Source organism: Poeciliopsis prolifica, unplaced genomic scaffold, assembly GCF_027474105.1.
Source record: "Poeciliopsis prolifica strain line A6 unplaced genomic scaffold, Auburn_PproV2 SCAFFOLD038, whole genome shotgun sequence".
Lineage (NCBI taxonomy): Eukaryota > Metazoa > Chordata > Actinopteri > Cyprinodontiformes > Poeciliidae > Poeciliopsis > Poeciliopsis prolifica.
The window spans coordinates 1,954,663-1,973,623 of NW_026562413.1; the positions used below are offsets into that span (position 1 = coordinate 1,954,663).

General features: G+C 37.8%; 1 protein-coding gene across 11 annotated transcripts in view; it reads right to left on the reverse strand.

Moving 5' to 3' along the window:
- Positions 1 to 18,961, reverse strand: part of akap9 (A kinase (PRKA) anchor protein 9) — a 78,632-nt gene that overhangs the window by 16,441 nt on the left and 43,230 nt on the right. For 6 of the 11 annotated variants that reach the window (XM_055053648.1, XM_055053645.1, XM_055053643.1 and 3 more), the window contains 15 exons: positions 17,707 to 17,869; positions 15,721 to 15,815; positions 15,011 to 15,128; positions 13,852 to 13,890; positions 12,194 to 12,426; positions 11,682 to 11,801; positions 7,207 to 7,383; positions 5,905 to 6,009; positions 5,198 to 5,350; positions 4,218 to 4,304; positions 2,519 to 3,532; positions 2,170 to 2,322; positions 1,544 to 1,588; positions 1,326 to 1,466; positions 47 to 91 (listed from right to left, as the gene is read on the reverse strand). In XM_055053648.1, coding sequence (XP_054909623.1) covers positions 47 to 91; positions 1,326 to 1,466; positions 1,544 to 1,588; positions 2,170 to 2,322; positions 2,519 to 3,532; positions 4,218 to 4,304; positions 5,198 to 5,350; positions 5,905 to 6,009; positions 7,207 to 7,383; positions 11,682 to 11,801; positions 12,194 to 12,426; positions 13,852 to 13,890; positions 15,011 to 15,128; positions 15,721 to 15,815; positions 17,707 to 17,869 — 2,688 coding nt within the window. The remainder of the gene's footprint in view (positions 1 to 46; positions 92 to 1,325; positions 1,467 to 1,543; positions 1,589 to 2,169; positions 2,323 to 2,518; positions 3,533 to 4,217; positions 4,305 to 5,197; positions 5,351 to 5,904; positions 6,010 to 7,206; positions 7,384 to 11,681; positions 11,802 to 12,193; positions 12,427 to 13,851; positions 13,891 to 15,010; positions 15,129 to 15,720; positions 15,816 to 17,706; positions 17,870 to 18,961) is intronic. The other 5 variants (XM_055053641.1, XM_055053640.1, XM_055053642.1 and 2 more) reach the window with 5 other exon arrangements.

Here is an 18,961-nt window from a genome sequence, read left to right on the forward strand (position 1 = left end):
AATGAATTCAGAGCCAAGAATGAAAACAAAAGCAAGCGTGACTCACCTGGAAAAGTTCTCCTTTAAGGTGAGCGATGGTCATTTCCCGCTCCTGAAGTTTACAATCAAACAGGAGAAATGTGTGAACTCAACTCTTCTTGCTTAAATTTGAGAATGAAATCATGCGACGTCATCAACAGTGACGGCTGTGCATGAGAACAGCTCCTCAACAAGACTAGCAGCATAAACGATTCATCAGATCAGTCAAGATGAATCGAATAGTGAAGTAATCATAAAATAATTTAGTAATTGATTAATCAGACTCAAAAAAGAGAATTTGTTTAAAAAACAGCATATATTCAGAGTAACTATCCCAAAACTGAACAAAAACATATAAATATGTTTTAGCTAAAATTCCTAGAGTAGCAAAGTTTTAGCTTTTCCCAATTCAGATTTACTAAATTTAAAAAAATTCTTCATTTATTTCTAATATTGTACAAAAAAGTGCTTAAACAAAAAATTTTTTGAATATGTAATGTTTTACATGATTAATTAATTGCCGGAATAATCAACAGAACTAAAATATTTGTTAGTTGCCATTTTATTTCCAACTGATCAGTTCATCCATATTTAGTTATTTTTTTAAGCAGTAAAAAGACAGAAGATAAAAACAAATATTACTAAAGTACAGATTCTTTAAATGACCAGTTGTGATCTTTGAATAGTTTAATCAGTTCTTGTAAATTAATATTTTTGTTTTCCAAATGTTGAGTAAAATTTGTCTACTGGCCAACATGTAATTTTTCTGTCTGTAACTCAAAAACAAAAAATACTTGTGGTTAGAATTTTGTACACAACTTGTAATAATAAGATAAAAGTTAAATCAACCAGAAATCAAGGTGAAAAAAAAAGCCTTTTTGAAAATAAATTCCAGTTTTGTCCTTTACATTAATGAATAAAGGAGCAAATATCCTGGAAACTGAAATAAACTGTCAATATTTTTCTAGATTTTCTCACTGGTCATCAATTAAGCCTTCTCAACAAGTAAGTCCTTATTTCAGGACTTGGTTTTACATAATGGCTAAATCACATTCATAAAGAATAGATATCTGTTGTATTTAGTGCGAATGTTTGAGCTTTGAAGCTGTTTTTAAGTGAATTTTGTTATCTTGAAACGAAGCCAATCTTCCACCCTGACTGCAGTAAAGCTGATCGATAAATCTACCTCCAAATAATCAGAACCTTGGAAACTGATCTTATTATTCAACTTTAAACATGTAATAAGCCACAACTAACTTTTGAGATTCTACAAACTCTCATAATTTCTAGTCTGGGCTCCTGTTTACCTGCAGCAGCTCCTGCAGTTTGTCCAGACTCTCCCTGCAGCTGCTCAGCTCCTCTTTGGCAGACGCCGCCTCGGTCTGGGCCTCAGCCAGTCGCTCTTCAAGCTCAGACGTCTTCGACTCTTCACCAGCAGCCGTTGACGTCTGCAGCAAAAGCATACAACTTCACGCTTTGTTTTCAGGCGAAGGTAAACTGGGAGGAATCCAGTTAGACTTCTTACCGTGTCCAGTTGGTCCTGGAGTTTCTCTACAGTCGCAGTTTTCTCCTGGAAATAAAAGTTCAGGTTTGTGAATGTAATAAATGACCAACAGTGTGAAGATAGTTGGTCTAAAGTAGACATCCAAGAAATTATTTGAGTGAAAAGGTATTTGGTAAAAAGTCTACTTAAGTACTGAGCAACCAATCAAACAATCAATCATTCAATATTTAAAAATTGCAACAGTAGAAGGACCAAAATATAAGGTGGAAATTTTGGTATTTTAAAGACAAAAAAATGACAATAACTCTTAACAAAATGAAAAAAGGGAAAATATTTTTTTTTTTCAAAACCAGTTTCTTTCAATAAAAAAGTCATGAAATTTTAACAAAAACTACAGGTGAACAGGTGACAGTCTGCGTCACATGATAAACAAAAATATTGTTGTTTTTAGCCGATTTTCAATTAAAATAATGGTAATAATAGCATAATAATGTGAGAAGACATTCTCAAAGATGAATAAACTTTAACACTGGAACTGAAAGATAAAACAACACAACAAATAAAAGAAATGATAAAGTTTCTGTAAACATGCAAATGGAAATGACTGAGTTTGTTTTGGTGAACTGATTTATTGCTGCTGGACGTACGTGGAGCTCCTGCTTGAGTCGGCTGCAGATGTCCTGGAGGCTCCGCAGCTGCTCCTCGGTGGCGGACGCTTCCTCTCGGACCTCCTGCAGCTCCTGAAGGAGCGCCGACACACCCGGCTGCTCGGTGGAGGAGGAGACCTGAAGAGGAGGCCACTTTTATCAGAGTTAAACCAATTATTACAGGCTGACATGTTTAAATCCATATATTTAGAGCTCAGAGAAAACATTGGGCTGATGTGATTTAGGCAAAATACAGAAGAGTGAAAAATCTCATATTCACATGAGATTAAATGAAAAGTAAATGAAAAGTTAATGTAAGTGGTTACTGCTGAACTCTCAGGTTCCTCACCTCGTTAGACGGCGCTGCTCTCTGTTGTGGCCCGGCCTTCATCTCACTGAGCAGCTCCATCAGAACCGCCAGCCTCCTCTCGTACTCCTGCACCTCCTCCTCGGAGCTGGAGAGCAGCTGCTTCTGCAGCTCCTGGTCCTTCTGCATCCCGCTCAGTCCGACCTCCAGGTCCTGAAGCTTCTGCGTCAGCAGAGCCACCTTCCCTCTTGGCGCCTGCCTGGCCGGACCCAGGCTGCTGAAATCCATCTGTGGGATTCCGAAGTCGCCAAATTGGTAGGCGACTTCGGCTGCAGGGCGGCTCTGTGCTTCTTGTTTTGATGCTTCAGTCCTGTGCTGCTGCTGGAAGGCCTCCAGAGTTGCCTGGCTAACCAGAGCTTCAGCCACTTTCTCCCTCAGATTTCCCTCCAGAGTGGAAACTTTCTGCTTGAGGTCGTCTGCATGGCTTTGAGTTTCCTCCACAAGAACCTGGCACCGTTCCACCTCGGAGTCCTTCTCCTCAACCAGGACCTCCAGCTCCCGGATTCGCAGCTCCAGCTCCTCCACTCGGGACGCGGCGCTCTGCTCCAGTGCCTGAACTTCAGCCTGCAGAACCACCAGACCTGCAGTTTTTTCTCTCAGAGCTTCTTCAAGCTCGCTTTCTGCGCCGCCCAGACTCTCCGACTCAGCTAAGGCTTCTGCGCTCTGCTTCAGGCGCAGGTACGTCTCCAGCAGCTTGCCATGCTCTGCTCTCAGAGTGTCCAGCTCTTTGGTGGCCATGTCCATCCGTTGCTTCATTTCATCAAACTCTTCTTTGGTTGCAACACATCCTCCGCTCTCCAGCTCCTCTTTCGCCTCCCCCTCCTCCTCCGGCTGTTTTTGCTCGATGCTGGCCAGTTCCTGTTGGAGTTTCTCTATGACTGCGTTCAGCTGGTCCACCTCTTCTTCTCTGTCCGTCTTCAGGCGGACCTGCTCACTCCGCAGATACTCTACCTGGAACTCCAGCTCTTTAATCAGCTCGTCCTTTGCATCCATTTCCTGGAAGAAGAAGAAACACAGATTAATATCATAGCAGTGTTGAGATTTGATGAGACCATGAACGCCCCACAAAGTGATTAAACCTCTGAGTCAAACGTTGCTCCTCGCTGTTTTTATTTAAAACCTCTAGAGATGCAACTGGGAGAAACTCTATAGGTTCTATCCATCCAGTTTAGCTTTACTAAAAAATGCTATTTCACTGCATTCTAAGCAATAAAACAATTATTTTCTTATTATTTGTTTATTTACATCTTTTAACATATTCCTAAAATTGTAAAAAAAAAAAAAAAAAAAAAACAGTTTAAGTGGATGAATGAAAATTTGTTGAATATGGCATTTTTCTTGGATAATTAATTGTCAGATTACTAAAATAATCATCAGTTGCAGCCCTAAAGACTTGTTAGAATCAGTTCACACGTTAAGAATCAGTTCACACGTTAAGAATCAGTTCATACATTAAGGACTCAGAGGTTTAATAAAAACCACCTCACAAGAGCAAACCACCTCCAAAACACAAGACGATGCTACGGATCTACTCACCGAAAGAAACAAGAAAACAAAACCCAAGAAAATGAAATGAAGGGAGGCATGGGGAGCAAAATAAAAACACACACAGATGCATTTCTACAGAGCCATGCGCATATGAAATAAGACTGACTATTTTTTTATGCGCATGTTTGGTTACCTTGTTGTCAAGCGCGGTTTCCATGTGTTGATGCTTAGAGATCTGTTCATTAAGAAGAGCTATTTCTCTGTCCCTCTCCTCCATCACCTTCAAGAGTCAGAGATTATAACGCAACGGCTATTAATGAACACATCGTAGTTATTATCCACTCAAACTCTTTCTGTGGGGAGGTACTGGGAACTTGTCAGCGGAGAGTGGAAAAGTCACGGCGATAAGCTTTGCAAAGCAAAATAAATGGGACAAAAAAAGCTTAAAGATACGAAAAACAAAGTTAGAAAAGAAGAAAAAAGCATCTTTTTAATTTGTTGTACTAAGTAAAAACACAGTTTTAAACAAACAAGAAAATAAAAGTTTTTAAAAAAATAATTTCAAGACAAATTTGACCAAGATGTTAAATTGAAAAAGTTTACAACAAACCAATTTCTGCTATTTCAATGTTTCACAGAGTAATAATAGTTTATATTTCTGTCAATCAGTCCCTCCAGAAAAGTTAAGATCAAAACTTTGCTCAGATTTGCAATTTTCAAGAAAAATCGCAACTTTTCCACAAGTCTTTCCTTCTGATTGAACTTCCTGTGTCAGGATCTCTCTAAACAGAAACAATTTCTTTTTTTCCCCAGATAGAATAGTTTTGAAATGTTCTGCAGTTTTCAGCTCATGTCAACTAGAATGACTAACATCAAACTCTTCTTTTGCACTTTGACAATTTCACAGGACCTGGTCATACTTATATTAACTTACTTATACTAACTTACTTGAAAATTTCATTTGCACTTCAAATATTAATGATGCAAAAAAAGACAAGATCTTAACAAAGGTTATGTGGAGCAATTTAAACTTTTCTGTAAAATAAAGCTAAAAAAAGGAAAACCTTTTTTGAAAAAAGTGGAGCAAAATCTGTAATTTTAAGCTGCAACAATCACAAAAAGGCACCGTAACTGCTTTTTATGTTTCATCTTCTTAGGAGTGATTGTGCTCACCTGGAGCATTCTGTCCCTCATTTCTAAGAACTGCTGCTGGCTGCTGATCTCCTTCCTCTGGATCTCCAGCTGCATGTGGAGCTGCTGCACCTCCTCGCTCTTGTTCTCCAGCTCCTCCCTGAACTGCTCCAGCTGCTCCTCCAGGTTACAGATCTGAGGAGGCAGATCAAACAGGAAGTGAGAGTCAGAAGGAACATCAAAACACGGAGCTCATGATCGGACCGGCCCCTGAACTCGACTGTGAAAACATATGAAGTGCGGTTGAAAAAGTAGATATAAGAAAAAGACTCAGAACAACAATGTGAAGCAGCTGACCTTTGTGTAAAAGGTCATGTTAGACTTCTAAGCTCTAATTCTCACAGATGTTTCTGAAACCATTTTTTCTGATACGAGTAGAAAATTCACAATGAATTTATGGATGGATGAATAAACTAAAGGATTTTGTGAATCCATTAACGAGGAGGGACAGACAGATGACCAGACGGATGAATGGATGAAAAAAATAGATGAATTTGGTAGAAGGATGGATGAGCAGAAAGGCAGATAGTTATGGATGGATGGATAAACGGAGGAATGAAAGGACGGGCTTCCAGATGTTGAAAATATATTAACATATTTCCTAATATATAAACCGACTCACCATGCAATTGTTTCTCTCCTGGTTTTAATCTGAGACATTTAATAACTCTGTCCGTTTCCTCTCTCACCTCTTTCTCTTTCCTCTCCAGAGCTTCTCTCTCCGTCTGAAGCTGAGCCTCCAGTGTGGCGTGCTTCGTCTCAGTGATGGATGCATGCTGCTTCTTTGGTTCAACCTGTGATAGAAACGACACGACTCAGCAACTGTTATTAGGTAGACCCTGCTCCATTGGGGACCAAGGATGCAACCGAGGGGTTCTTGTGCAGCCAATCTCATCTACCTTGACAAAGGTTTAAAAATCACCCATATTCCTCTTCTTCTCTCTCATAAAACAGGTTTGACTGACAGTTAATAATGATCAACCCCAATGTTGCCAACTCTGAGACTTTACCGGTTGTAGGATTTCTCTTTTGTCTAAAAGACCGTGAGTCACATCTCCTGCACATGTTTGTTTTGGTTGTATTTACCCAGAAACCCCTGAACTGTAGTCTGCTTCCTGCTTTTTGAGCCAGGGCTTCCCCCCAGGGCTTTATAAGCCTGGCGGGCCACAAGGCTTGACTTGCGCCTCCACCAAGGTAAGAATTAGTTGTTTATTTGTTATAGGGTTTTTTGTACACCAGTTTCTGTAACCACTGGTCAACAAACGAAGAACTTCAGCAAATAAAATGAAATAACATTTTTAACACTTTAATTAGAAAGAAAACAATCTCTTTTGCTTGTCCTTTTTAAGACTTCACAGTTGCTGTTTAGGTATTGCTAATAATATCTTCCAATAAGACATAATTACCTAGTCATATATTCAAATTTTCTGTCCGTTTTAATAAATTAGTGCTCCTACCACCAGGCCTAGCATGTTTTCTGTAGGAGACCCTGTGAGCCGTTTCCGGTCCACTTGGCATCCACAAAGCCATTCAAAACGAACCGAGACCAAGACTTTCAGACAAAGCAGAGTTCACTTTTTTATAGAGTTCGATTTCACACTGAAACCCAAACGACCCAGAATTTCTAGACAAACAAACTGGAGTTTGATTAAAGCACACTAAGCAGGGGTGGTGTGAATGCAGACTAAAGGTATGCACAGAAAAGCGTAAAAGAAAACCCCCCTGCAGCAATCGAACAACAGCAGGCTGGTTGCTGCAAAATACAACTAATTAATCATCTGTGCTGCTTTTAGGTTCACTCCTCCTCCCACAACCATTAACAGACACTGGGGGGCAATCTTAACAACTGCTAGCCTCTAACTCGGCGACAGCAACTGAAGTAGACCCACCCACACATTGTTCTCCCTCTCTCCTCCTCCAGCATGCTCCCTCTCACACACACCACTAACATTCACACTCAACCTTCGTTTCCCCCTTCCCCCCCTCCTAACCTTCTCCTGGGACTCCGCGCTGGCCAGCAGGGCCTGCTCAAGCTCGTGGATGCGGCTCTCCAGCTTTTCAATCTCTTCGTCGCGCTCTCCCAACTCACGACGCAGCTGCTCAGAGCCGAGCAGCAGCTCACTGCAGCAATCTGCCTTCTCCTTCAGCTGGGCGCTTAGCTGCTGCACCTGGTGAGGAGGAGAGGGAGCGCGAGAGAGAGAGAGAGAGACGGAGTGAGGCGACGACACAGAGGAGGAGGACCGTTTGATCAGATCCAAGTCGCTACAGCGTAGCCGATACATGTGCAGTTAGCGGGGAGGTCAGCTGATCCACCTGAGAAAGGAGGCGGTGGGGGTTGGTGTGAGAAAACGTGCAGGGATGGAGGCAGAGAGAGAGAGACGCGAAACCACAAAGAAGTTAAGAGAGCAACGGAGGGGAAACGATCCACCTGTGAAAGCAAAAACCAACAATATAGAGAAGTATAATTCTAATGTGGCTAATTTAAATCTAATGTAAGAGAAAAGTGCATTTTATTAAAGCTGACTTACTTTTATTGCTGTCAATTGATTAAATTTGATTAAAATATTTAATAATAATAATAGTGATAGATTTTATTTACAATGCCTTCTGTATCTTTGGATCTCAAAGGGAAGGAAACAAAAGCAAAACAAGTAATAGTGATGGATAAAAATAAATAAATGAGATTAAAACCAATATCTAAGAAAATGATCCAAGAAGATTAATCACTATGCTTAACCTTGTAAGCATGAAACATTTTCAAAAAAATGTTTTATCGTCTCAAATTAAACATCTCAGTTTTCCATGTCTTCATATTCAAAAAGGTTTATTAAAAGTAAATTTGTTTCAAATGTAATTTAGATCTTTGATTGAAGAATAACTCATTGTAGGTTACATGTCCATCACAATGCTTTTTGGGCGTTTTTTTTAAAGATTGTTGTGGGCACTAGTGGACCGTACTTGAGAGAAGGGGGCAGAAAGAAGAGGGGAAACGCATGCAGTAGAGGAACAAAGAACCGGACTCTGACTCGGTACGTTACATCGAGGTCTACAGAATCTGTATGTGACCCGTCCGCTCGTCTTCTCACTCGCTTTTGGACTCTTCATTCCTGAACGCAGTATAAGATCACGAAACGCGCTGCTTAAAACTAAGAAACCCTCCGCCAGAAAAAAAACCTTTAGGTCAAAATAACTAACGCGATTAATTTGATTTAGGTGATATTAAAGCATTAAACATTTTAGATTAATCAACACACTTCTCCTGGTGGAGAGTTATGATGAATGTGTCACATCAATGACATAAAAGTCAGATAAAATCCAATATGACCGTTCAGACAGCAGACGTTTTAAAAATAATCTGATATGGATCTGATTTAGTGCCACATATGGAAGTGGCACAAACCATGGGCCATTCAGACTGCCATAAAAAGTCACATATTCACTACATATTCACTAAAAAAAAAAGCAGATTAGAGTCACATTTGCCTATTGTGCAAAGGTAAACTTTGTGACAGGATGGAACTGGAATTGAACCCACAACTTTCCGATTACAAGTTAACTATACAAATTTTGTTGGAGAAACAAAGATTTGAAGCTGTAGCTGTTGTTGATCTGTCTCACAGGAGGCTGAATAATAATAATTAAAAAAACAAAACAAAAAAAAACACTTTTCAGATTTGTATACATAATAATCAAAAAGAAATCTTAAAATATAAGCTAAATTAAATGAACTTTAATTGTGTTTATTTCACTAAACGTCTATGTTTTAACATTGGTTCTTCAAGTTGTATTACTATACAATTTCATGCAGTAATGATCTTAAATGACCTTTCCAGTCATTGATTGCATTATCACGCCCTATTTTTATTGATTATGTTTCTAATTCCTGTCTGGCCTCTCAACTCTTCTGCCCTATGTTGACCCATGTTCAAACTAGATGGTGGATGTTATCCATTGGGCTCATGTAATCACATTTTTCTGTACCTGAAAATGAAGAAAGTTGCTTTAAACAAGGTATAAAACATCGTTCCACTGTCCTACTTTATTCTCAAATAAGTTTAAAAATAAAGGGCTGCAACTGAAAAAGCTTCAATCGGAAAATTGTTTCCCCTCTTCTTTCAAATATGTTGATGAACAAGAGATGCAAATATGTTTGTATGTTTAATTATTCCAGATAATTTTCTTATTTAACTTGAGAATAAGGGAAGTGAGAAGTAAGTTTCTTTCTGAGTACTGAGCTTTCCTCGTTTGTTTTTTGTTTGTTGGAAGATAAATAAAATTTTGTCAAAGATTTAGTGACAGCTTGCTCATTTATGCATAGAGACAATCGTCTAAAACTGTGAAGTCTACAGATGGCTCTTGAGTAACTTAACTTTTAGAGCAAAACTTTCACAAAGCCCATAGCAACAGCAAAAACAGAAAAAATATTAAAATGCATGACGAGGTACTTTTTTTGCCTTTTGAAGAGGAAAAATAATTAGCAGGACAAGAGGGTGAAGCAGAGGGATTTTTCTAACAAAGCTAAGAAAAAGGGAATCCAGAGGAAGTCAGGAAGCAAGTAAGGATGACTAGAAATGCACTAAATGTTTGCAGAGGAGATGAGATGCAGCTAGAAGCAATACCTTCAGGATTACTCCATCCACCTGCTAAAGCCACAGGAGAAAGGAGGCAGAGGCATAATGGACCACAGGATGGAGAGTTCAAGGGCGAGAGGGAAGCAGAGGCAGAAAAAAACTTGATGAAAAATGCAACAGACAATTCAGAAAGGAAAATTCATAATATTTAACTGAGGCTAAAGATGTGGCAAATGACAAAACAATCTAAAAGATGGTGACTAAAACATATTCACATATTCATGATCAATGAAAATGAATTAGATCATTTTTTGGAAAAGCAGATTGCATTCATTTTTAATCTTAAAGAACAGACTTTTAGTCGGATGTAACAGTTTATTCTTCAAGTTTAGCTACTTAAAAAATAAGTAGTGAAACTTGTCTCGGAAACAAAATGTAGATGGAAATAGTTTCATCTTTTAAGGTGAGGAGATGATGGCCACATTTCTTAATCCCACTGGAGGACTGGGTGTCTCCATTAAAGGATGACAGTGAAGGACAAACGATGAAGAGTATATTTAATATACCGCACATAAAAGCAAATCAGAAATCACACAGCAAACCCAAATCCGACATTTTGTTGCAGCTTAATGATCTTGTTTTATTCCCATTAAAGACTCATCTGCTTCTCCTAATAAAACAAAGGTGTTCAGAAATTTCCACCAGTAATTCAGAGCACTTATAAAATCAAACAACAGCGATCCATTAAAGCAGAAATGTCAAACTCATTTTTGTTTTGGGTCAAATCAAGATCATGAATGCTCTTAAAGGGCCGGTATTGATAAACCTCTTCAAAAACTGTTAATATATCAATGAATTCCTAAAATTAAACGTTATTCAACATCTTTTCAGTCCCTCCAGGATTTTGTGATTCTTTTTATAATTTTTTTGCAATAAGAAAGTGTTTGTGGCAGTGAGGTACATGGCTGGTGCGACACCGACTTAATCAAAATTATAAGACCCCCTGCATGTCATTGTTAACATACGGAAATTTTGAGCATGCGGACAACATTGAAGAGCAAAAAGACTATATTTTACTTTCACATGCGGTGCATAGCTGCGCTCCTGAGGTAGAATGATTCCATAATAATTCTCAAGAAACTGGAGGGAGTGACTGTTACAATTTGGCAGTAAACAAATAAAAACTGCATTCATTTGATTCATGATATTTAAGGATATTTAGTGGAAGAAAACAAAAAACAGACATTGTTTTGAGACAGATCAAAAGCAACCAGAGTCTAAAGAACTCCTTTCTAAAAGCGAGAAATGTTTTTTCAAGACCAAAACAACCCCAATTCTTCTTTGGCTTGTTGGAAAAGAACAAAAACTAAAATGTTTTTGATTATTTCTGGTTATAAGCAACTTATTCAAGCACTTCAACATTCCTCTGGGCTCTAAATCATCGATTTCCTGTAAATTTCTGACAATAAAAAACTGCATCATAAAATAAACACTCATCACCAACCTGCTATCTTTGCTAGCTTACTACTTGTTGTCAAATACATGAAAATATAGCAAATTATTAAACATTTTTTAAGATAAAAGCTAAAACTGCTGAAGCTACAAGTAAAAAGGAGCAAACAGTGAAGCTGAGACTCAAATATTAAATCTTTTATCATTTCTATAAAAACAAAAATCATTGTAATTAGATGTGGTATCATCTTGTATCTGATGAAATTAAACCATTACCCAACACAGAAACAACAAGAGTTCAACAGAACAATCTCTCTGTTGGGTCGATGTCACTATTTGGTGTCATTTTTAAGCCAACAAATGAATTCTACCCGCCCTGTTGTTCTGCAGTCACTCACACAGATCTGCACTCTAGCAGAAAAACTGAGCTTTCCTCCCATTACCTCTTGGTTTCGTTGCTCAGAACCAAGCTGGAGCTTCTGCGGGTTTTTCAGCTGCTGCTCCAGTTTCTGGATCTCCTGCTGGAAAACGTCCCTCTCGTGTTCGCGGTCCACAGCTTGTTCCTGGACACCGAAAAAAAACAGACAAGCAGCAGATAAAGGAACAAGAAACAGCAGAGATGAATAATTATGTCATCTGCATTCTTTTCACACAATCATGCGATTTGACCTTAAAAAATGTAAATGCTCCATTAAACTGCCTGAGACGGTAACAAAAGGCTTTTATCATTTATTTGAAATTAAATGTTTATTTCTTAATACACAGCTAACTAAAAGTGTAGCAGTAATAGTGTCATTAATTAATATTTTAAATAAAAACAAAAAGTTTAAACTTGCTGGAGGTTTCTTTATGTTAAAAAGGTGACTTTATTTTTTTTAAACCAGGAACAAAAACAGCAGCCCTAACTCTTGTGAAATAACATTAATACAAAATTAGTATTTTGTTGGTCGCTTACGTCGAGAAACTTTTTGTTTTTCTCCAGCTGTTTCTCCAGGGCCTGAATCTGCTGCCGGAGGTCGCCGGTCTCCATCGTCTGGGAATGCTCCAGCTCGATGACTCTGTTCACCTGCTCCTCCAGCTCGTCCTCCAGCTGCTTCACCTGCTTCAGCAGGTCGGTGTTCTCCTTCTCCGCCTGCCGCTGAACCTCCACCTTCTCCTTCATCAGCTTCTCAGTTTCCTCCAGCAGGTCTGCGCGACATTGTGAAGACGGATGGGACGTCCGGCATTAATACCAGCTGGCTAGCTTCTCAGAGAGACACCCACATTAAGATCTGAGATGGAACTGAAGAGTCTGAAGACGGTGACATTTAATCAGATTAAATGCAGCTCTTGCTTTTTGACATTGTCTTATCGGTTTCTAAATACTTCCACAAGGTCTGAAGAAATGGCGGACATCAAACTCTTCCAACATCTCAGTCAAGTTCCCAACACAAAACCCGGTTACCAGTCATCAACCCCCATGATTCCCAGCACCTCTTCGCCCATTGCTGCCACCATATATATCCCACACTGGATCAAACCCCAGAGGATTAGTGCCACCGTGACAAAGGGATAGAGTGCAAAATGACAGGTCAGACACACAGTTTACATGTTGCATTGTCCATGCCTAATAAGCTTTAACGAGGAGAGGAGAGTTCCTCCTGAACAGCCAATCATTTCATTCAAAGAAATGCTGCAAACGGCATAAATGCTTACAAAAAGAGAGAGGACATGATGATGTAAAGAGTTTTGCAAAATTGTTCATAAAACTTAAACTTTGCTGCATTTTTGTCACATTACAACCACAAACTTGGATTTATTTTATTAAGATTTTATGCAATTGATTAGGGCTGCAAAATATTCAAAAAAGGTGAAATTGTAACAATCTTTTAATACATATTTTCCTATTAACTTTCTCCATCAAGTATAATACATCGCACCTGAAATAAACAAAGCGATTAGAGATTGCTTTCAAGTAGGGTTACGTTAATTATGATGAATCAATTATTTAAATAATTGTCAACTAATTTAGTAATCGATTGTTAACTGGAGTAAAAAAAAAATTGATGAAAGAACTTATTTAAAGCAGTAATTAAGCCCAAACTGTAAAAAAAAATTAACATATTTTGCATTTATGATAAAAAAAAAACACCTTTGTCTATAAATATGTTCTCCTCAAAACTTAAAAGTGACAGTTTTAGCTCCACTTGATACAAAATTTGTAACAAAAAAAATCTTTTACTGTCCTATTATTAATAGGTTTATTGTAAAAATGATCTCAAAGGATAACCTCAGACGCTATGATTTTTACTTGATGTTTGACGCTGTAATGTGACAAAATGAGGAAAAGCTTACAAATAAATTTGCAAAGCAGTGAACAAATGCCTACAGATTGTTTTCATCATGCTAAAGCGGATGCCAACACTGACCCCGGGACAAGAATCAGTCAGGACACAAAGCTGCAGCAGAGGTTAGTGACTGTTTTGAGTGAGTATGTGAGCCCATAAGCAAGCAAGCTTCACGCTGTGTCGATGAGTTGCTGGATCAAGGGTTAGAGAGATGCACCATCGTTCAGCCAGACGACTTATGAGGACAGACAGAGACATGACCGAGCCATGCTCAAAGTGGACACACCTGCTTCAGGTGCTGCAACCATTGCAGCTTCAACTAGGCCTACAGGAGGATGAGAAAGCACACGAGAGTTTAACATGCTGTGGTTCCTTTTGCCATGAACAGGAAAACTGTCAGGTACAGAATGGAGGAAAGGTGAAGAAAGGAAGGTTTCTTTTTCCCTAAAAACTGCAGAAAAAAAGGGATGTGAGGGGGAAAGTATCAAAGAAGCCCTTGTTTCTGATTTTAATAGCAGAATACTCACCATTTATGAGAAAATGTAAGGAAGTAAAACCCTTTTTATGAAATAGGGCAATAAAGTGTTAAAATTAGCATAAATGTACATCAAAATTAACATTACCTCTTGAGAAAAGTAGAGTTAAAAGACTGAAAAACCTTAAAATATACGACACCAAGGTGTCAAATCCCATCACTAACATGGACACAAAAGCAATAAATGTCTGGGAAAGGTGAGAGTTCATCTATTAAACTCACTGAAGATGAATACATAAACTAAAAGCTGGAGCATAGATATTATTTTATAAGCGTATTTGTGATTATTTATTATTAAATTGAATATAATTATAGATTTTTGTAGAACTTTTCTTCAGGTGAACTTATAAATTGTTACAAGTTAACTATCTAAACTACAAAACAGTTATTTGTTGAAAAATTTTACAGATGTTGATATTCAATATCAACACTACTGTCATATCAGATTTACCAATATTTTATTTGATCAAATTTTCTTATCTGATTACTTGATTAATCGTAAGAAAAGTTGATAGAACACTTGATTAATAAAGTGTTTGTTTACAACAGCACTAATCAGAGTATTTCTTTCTATTGCTTACTCTGCTTTCTAAATGAAAGCAATAAAATGGTTGAAGTAAAGGAACTTAGAACTAATGAAATAATTACTACGAGGTTTTTAGGTTTGGCTGAAGAAACCACAATTAAACCAAATCCTTTAAGTAAAAATTGTAGGAAAAAGCTTGAAACTAAACGACTGTAGGTGAATGATTCACAATTCAACTAACAATTCACATTTCACTGTAAATAACTAACTCTTGATCTGAGTAAACACTTTTCCCTTTGTGCTGCAGGTAAAAGAAGGCAACTGTAAGTCAATACACCACAGCCATGTTAATCTGCCCCCCCTTTACGTTGAGGTGAGACGTACACAGCTCGCGTGGCCCCGCCTCTTCCCTCATGGCGTCCTGTTGCCGTGACAGGAGCTCGCGCTCCTCCTGCATCTGAAGTCGCTCCTGCTCCAACTCGTGCAGCCGGCTAGTTGTTACCTGAGACGGAAATTTTAAAAAAAACATAAGAAAAAAATATGAGGAGCTGAGATTTGCTGCCACATGTTGTTGTACTCTTAAAAAAAAAACAAAGTTTTTTTCTGCTTGAAAAGTCAAAAAACAAATTTATTTAAAATCTAAGAAACAAATCTGATAATATCGGAGGAGATTTTGTCACATTTCTTATCATTTTTAATTTTGAGACCTGAATGCCTCAACCAGGCATGTATTTATTCTAACAAGAGAACATTAGACATGTCAGAGTTTCCCTCAGTGTATTATAAGCCTGGTGGGTCACCAGGTTGTACATATGGCCTCCAACAGGCTTAACATTGTTCATTTATTAGTTTTTTTATTTTATTTTGTGATTGCCTTTTTTAAGACTTTAGAGTTGCTGTTTTGGTATCTTCAAATCTTCCCAAAAAATGCATAAATTTCAAATTTCCTATCAACTTTAGACATTTTTAACTCAAAAACACGGCGGGCCGCTGGATGAATGGCCTCGCGCCCTGAGCACCAGGCGTGGCAAGTTTTCTGGGGGAACACCGACATGTCATTTACCTGACCGTGTTTCCCTCTCCCTGCAGCTCACCTGCAGCTCTTGCTCGAGGCTCAGCTGGAGCTCTTCCTTCTGACGCAGCCGCTCCTCCAGCGCAGCTCGTTCTCCCGTGTAGCCATCTATGAGACCTGCAAGAGAAGTACGCTTAGAAAGAAAGCAGCAACTCATACACGTCTGCTCTTTTCTTTGTTACAAACACTCAACAGAAGCATTTGTTGAGTGAATTTTCATTAGCTCCCCTCCAAAAACACAAAATCTTACCAAGTAATTTTGGTTTAATTTCAAGTGCAAATATCTTAAGACAAAACTAACTGACAAGTAACTTTTTAGCAAGATATAGAAGTTTGTTATAAGTGAATAATGTAACTTAAAACAAGTTAAAATATCTGCCAATAAAACAAGTACTATTTCATCAATATTAAGGAATTATTTACTTAAAACAAGCTTCTATATTTTGCTAAAAAATCACTTTTAAGTTAGTTTTGTCTTATTTCAAGTGTACCAAGATGTTTGCACAAGAAACTATACCAAAATTACTTGGTAAGAGTTTGTGTTTTTACAGCGAAACATTTTCTGGAAACTTTGTGCTACAAACCTGATAGAATACAAATGATTTTTAAACCGAATAAAATTAAAATTCTTCAAAATTGTTTCAACTTGTAGATTTTTTTTACCTAGATACACCATTCCAACTTTAACAGGTCACAAAACCAATTCTAATAAATTTTTTTCTCGTCTTTTACTCGCTTGTAAAATCATATTTTTAGTTTTAAGTATAAAACTGATAGCAGTTATACAGTTCCATAAAATATACTGCCTGCCATCACACCTCAGTTTTCATGAGTATGAACAGGACAAAAGATTTATGCAAAGTTTGCCTTGGGAGGGATCTGTCAGGTGTCCGATGCAAGTAATTCAAGACTAAAAACAACATCATCCATCAGGTGCAGAGAGCGGCGTAGAAAAACTACAAATGTATAGTTAAGTTACCAGCCAGAGTATCTGATTATCTGGTGCTTTAATCAGGTCGTGTTTGTGACATTTAAGATGTTCCATCTGTAAGAATGAATATTCTCTTTCAGTTTAAAGCTCAAAACCAGTTTGAAAATGCCACACCCTGGAGTTTTAACTTGATCTTCCAGCACAATAGAGCAGATATTTCTCTTTCAGATCACTGTGCAACAAGCCCAGAGGAAACGCAGCACTCCTAACTAATTAATGGAGCATCAAAGGTCCACGTTCAGACCAGTTTTTATTTCACTTTAACATTACATGGGTGCAGCTTTGTTCAAGGAGCACAGTGCAACTTTATCCACAAAAACACCAAAGTGATCCTTCACAACACTGCTCTAATACAAATCAAATATTTTCAACAAAAGCCACAACCTTCTACTTTTTTTGAACGGCTTTCTGTTTGATTTTATGACAGAGGTGCTCCTCTACAAGAGTAAACAGAGAAACAGGATCCCAGTATTATAAAGAACAAGCTAAGATTAGGAAGAGCCATAAAGTGACTGCTGCCAAGTCTGTCTGCAAAGCGAAAGAGAAGCAAATATTCTTGATCTGTGGGATTAACAGCATGTAAAAACCAAAGAAAAAAGGGTCTGAAATTGATCTGGTGCAGCTGATCAATTTCAGACCAGCTGCTGCATACTTAGTTCCAAATTCATAGTTAACTTTGAAAAATTTAGATTCAAATTCTGCATTATTTCTTAAGAGTTAACTTTTCTAAAGTGGATTAAAAACAACAATAACCAATGGAAAAGGGATAAAAAAAAGCTAAAAAATCCAAATGAATCTGATCATATAAGACATTTTATTATTTTTATGATAGTGCATTCCTGTAATTTATCCAAATATGCAATGGCAAAGAAAATAAAGCAAAGGGAAGGGATGAAACTCCAATGAGTGAGTAAGAAATTAACTGTTAGCCTTGGGAGCTGAGTATTCCTCATGCTTGATTCAAACCGTTCTCCTCAGTAAAAGTTGGTTGTTATTTCAGATAGAACAGAGTCGAACCTTCAGCACGGTGGAGTTCCAGAGCCAGCTGCTCCCGGGCTCGGGCCTCCTCCATCGCCCTCTCCTGCAGCTCCTCCTGCTTCTGCAGCAGCTCTGTGATCTCCTGGTTGTGGCGGAAGGACTCCCGCATCAGCTCAGTCTGGGTCATCCGGGCGTGATCCAGCTGCAGCGAGAGACGGAGGACAGAGTGTCACACAACACGGGAATTTAAAGACCACAAATTAAAATTGATTTATCCTTGAAACTGCCACCAGTCAATTTAATTCTATAGTTAGGGTTCATTAATATTTAATCGATTATTGCAGATATTCCCATCACCTGACATCTATTCAAGTCATTTCCATTCAAAGTGTGCAAGTATAAAATATGTAAAATGCAAACTGAGGTCCAGCACATAATGATTAACGCAGAACGGCAGAAATAGCAGCAGGTGATAAAACAAATGATCGACTGTAAACGAAGCAGTAATGATTCAAACAACCTTTACAAGTTAATGTAAAAAACTCATTTAGAGTCACCAGTAAATATCTACTACAGGAGATTTGTTGCCATTTTTAAAGAACCACCATTTTACCTACAATTTCTAATATTTAAACGAAGCTAGAGATAGGCACCAGCAAGATGGATGGATTTTTTTTTCTGTGCAGCAGAAAATTATGTAAAATAAAACAACCACCAGATTTCAACTTAAAAATAGATCTGAAAGCATAATGTGAGTACTTCCACTGTCAATACAAATATTGTAGGAATACACCAATAACTGTATTTTTTTTATTGCATCTAAATTTAGAAACTATTTTTAATATTTAACAAAGAGTCGTTGTGGACGGCCCAAAGAGCCAACCACGGCTCCAGAAGAAAACATTGTTTTCCAATGTTTTTGATAATCATCAGCTTTGTGTTTATTTTTGCTTAATTAAATCACTAGAAAAAGTTAATTGTAATTCCACTCTTTGTTTCTCAGTTCCAGTAGATCTGCCTCATCCTTAATTAAGCTGATTTGTTTTACTTTTATTGTTTGTCCAAAATTAATCTTTTCAACCGATCTGTTTATTGGACTCCCGTTCCCTCATTTGCGAACTAATCCGTCGAAGAAATATGCATTGATATAGACATGCAATCAAAGTCATTATACCCATAAAGATAGTAATTTAAGATACATCAACTAATTTTTTTTTTTTTGCGTTTTAACTGTGAAGGTTTTGTAAACATTTTATTCTCATCTTTAAAAAAAACAATTTCATCAAAAATTACA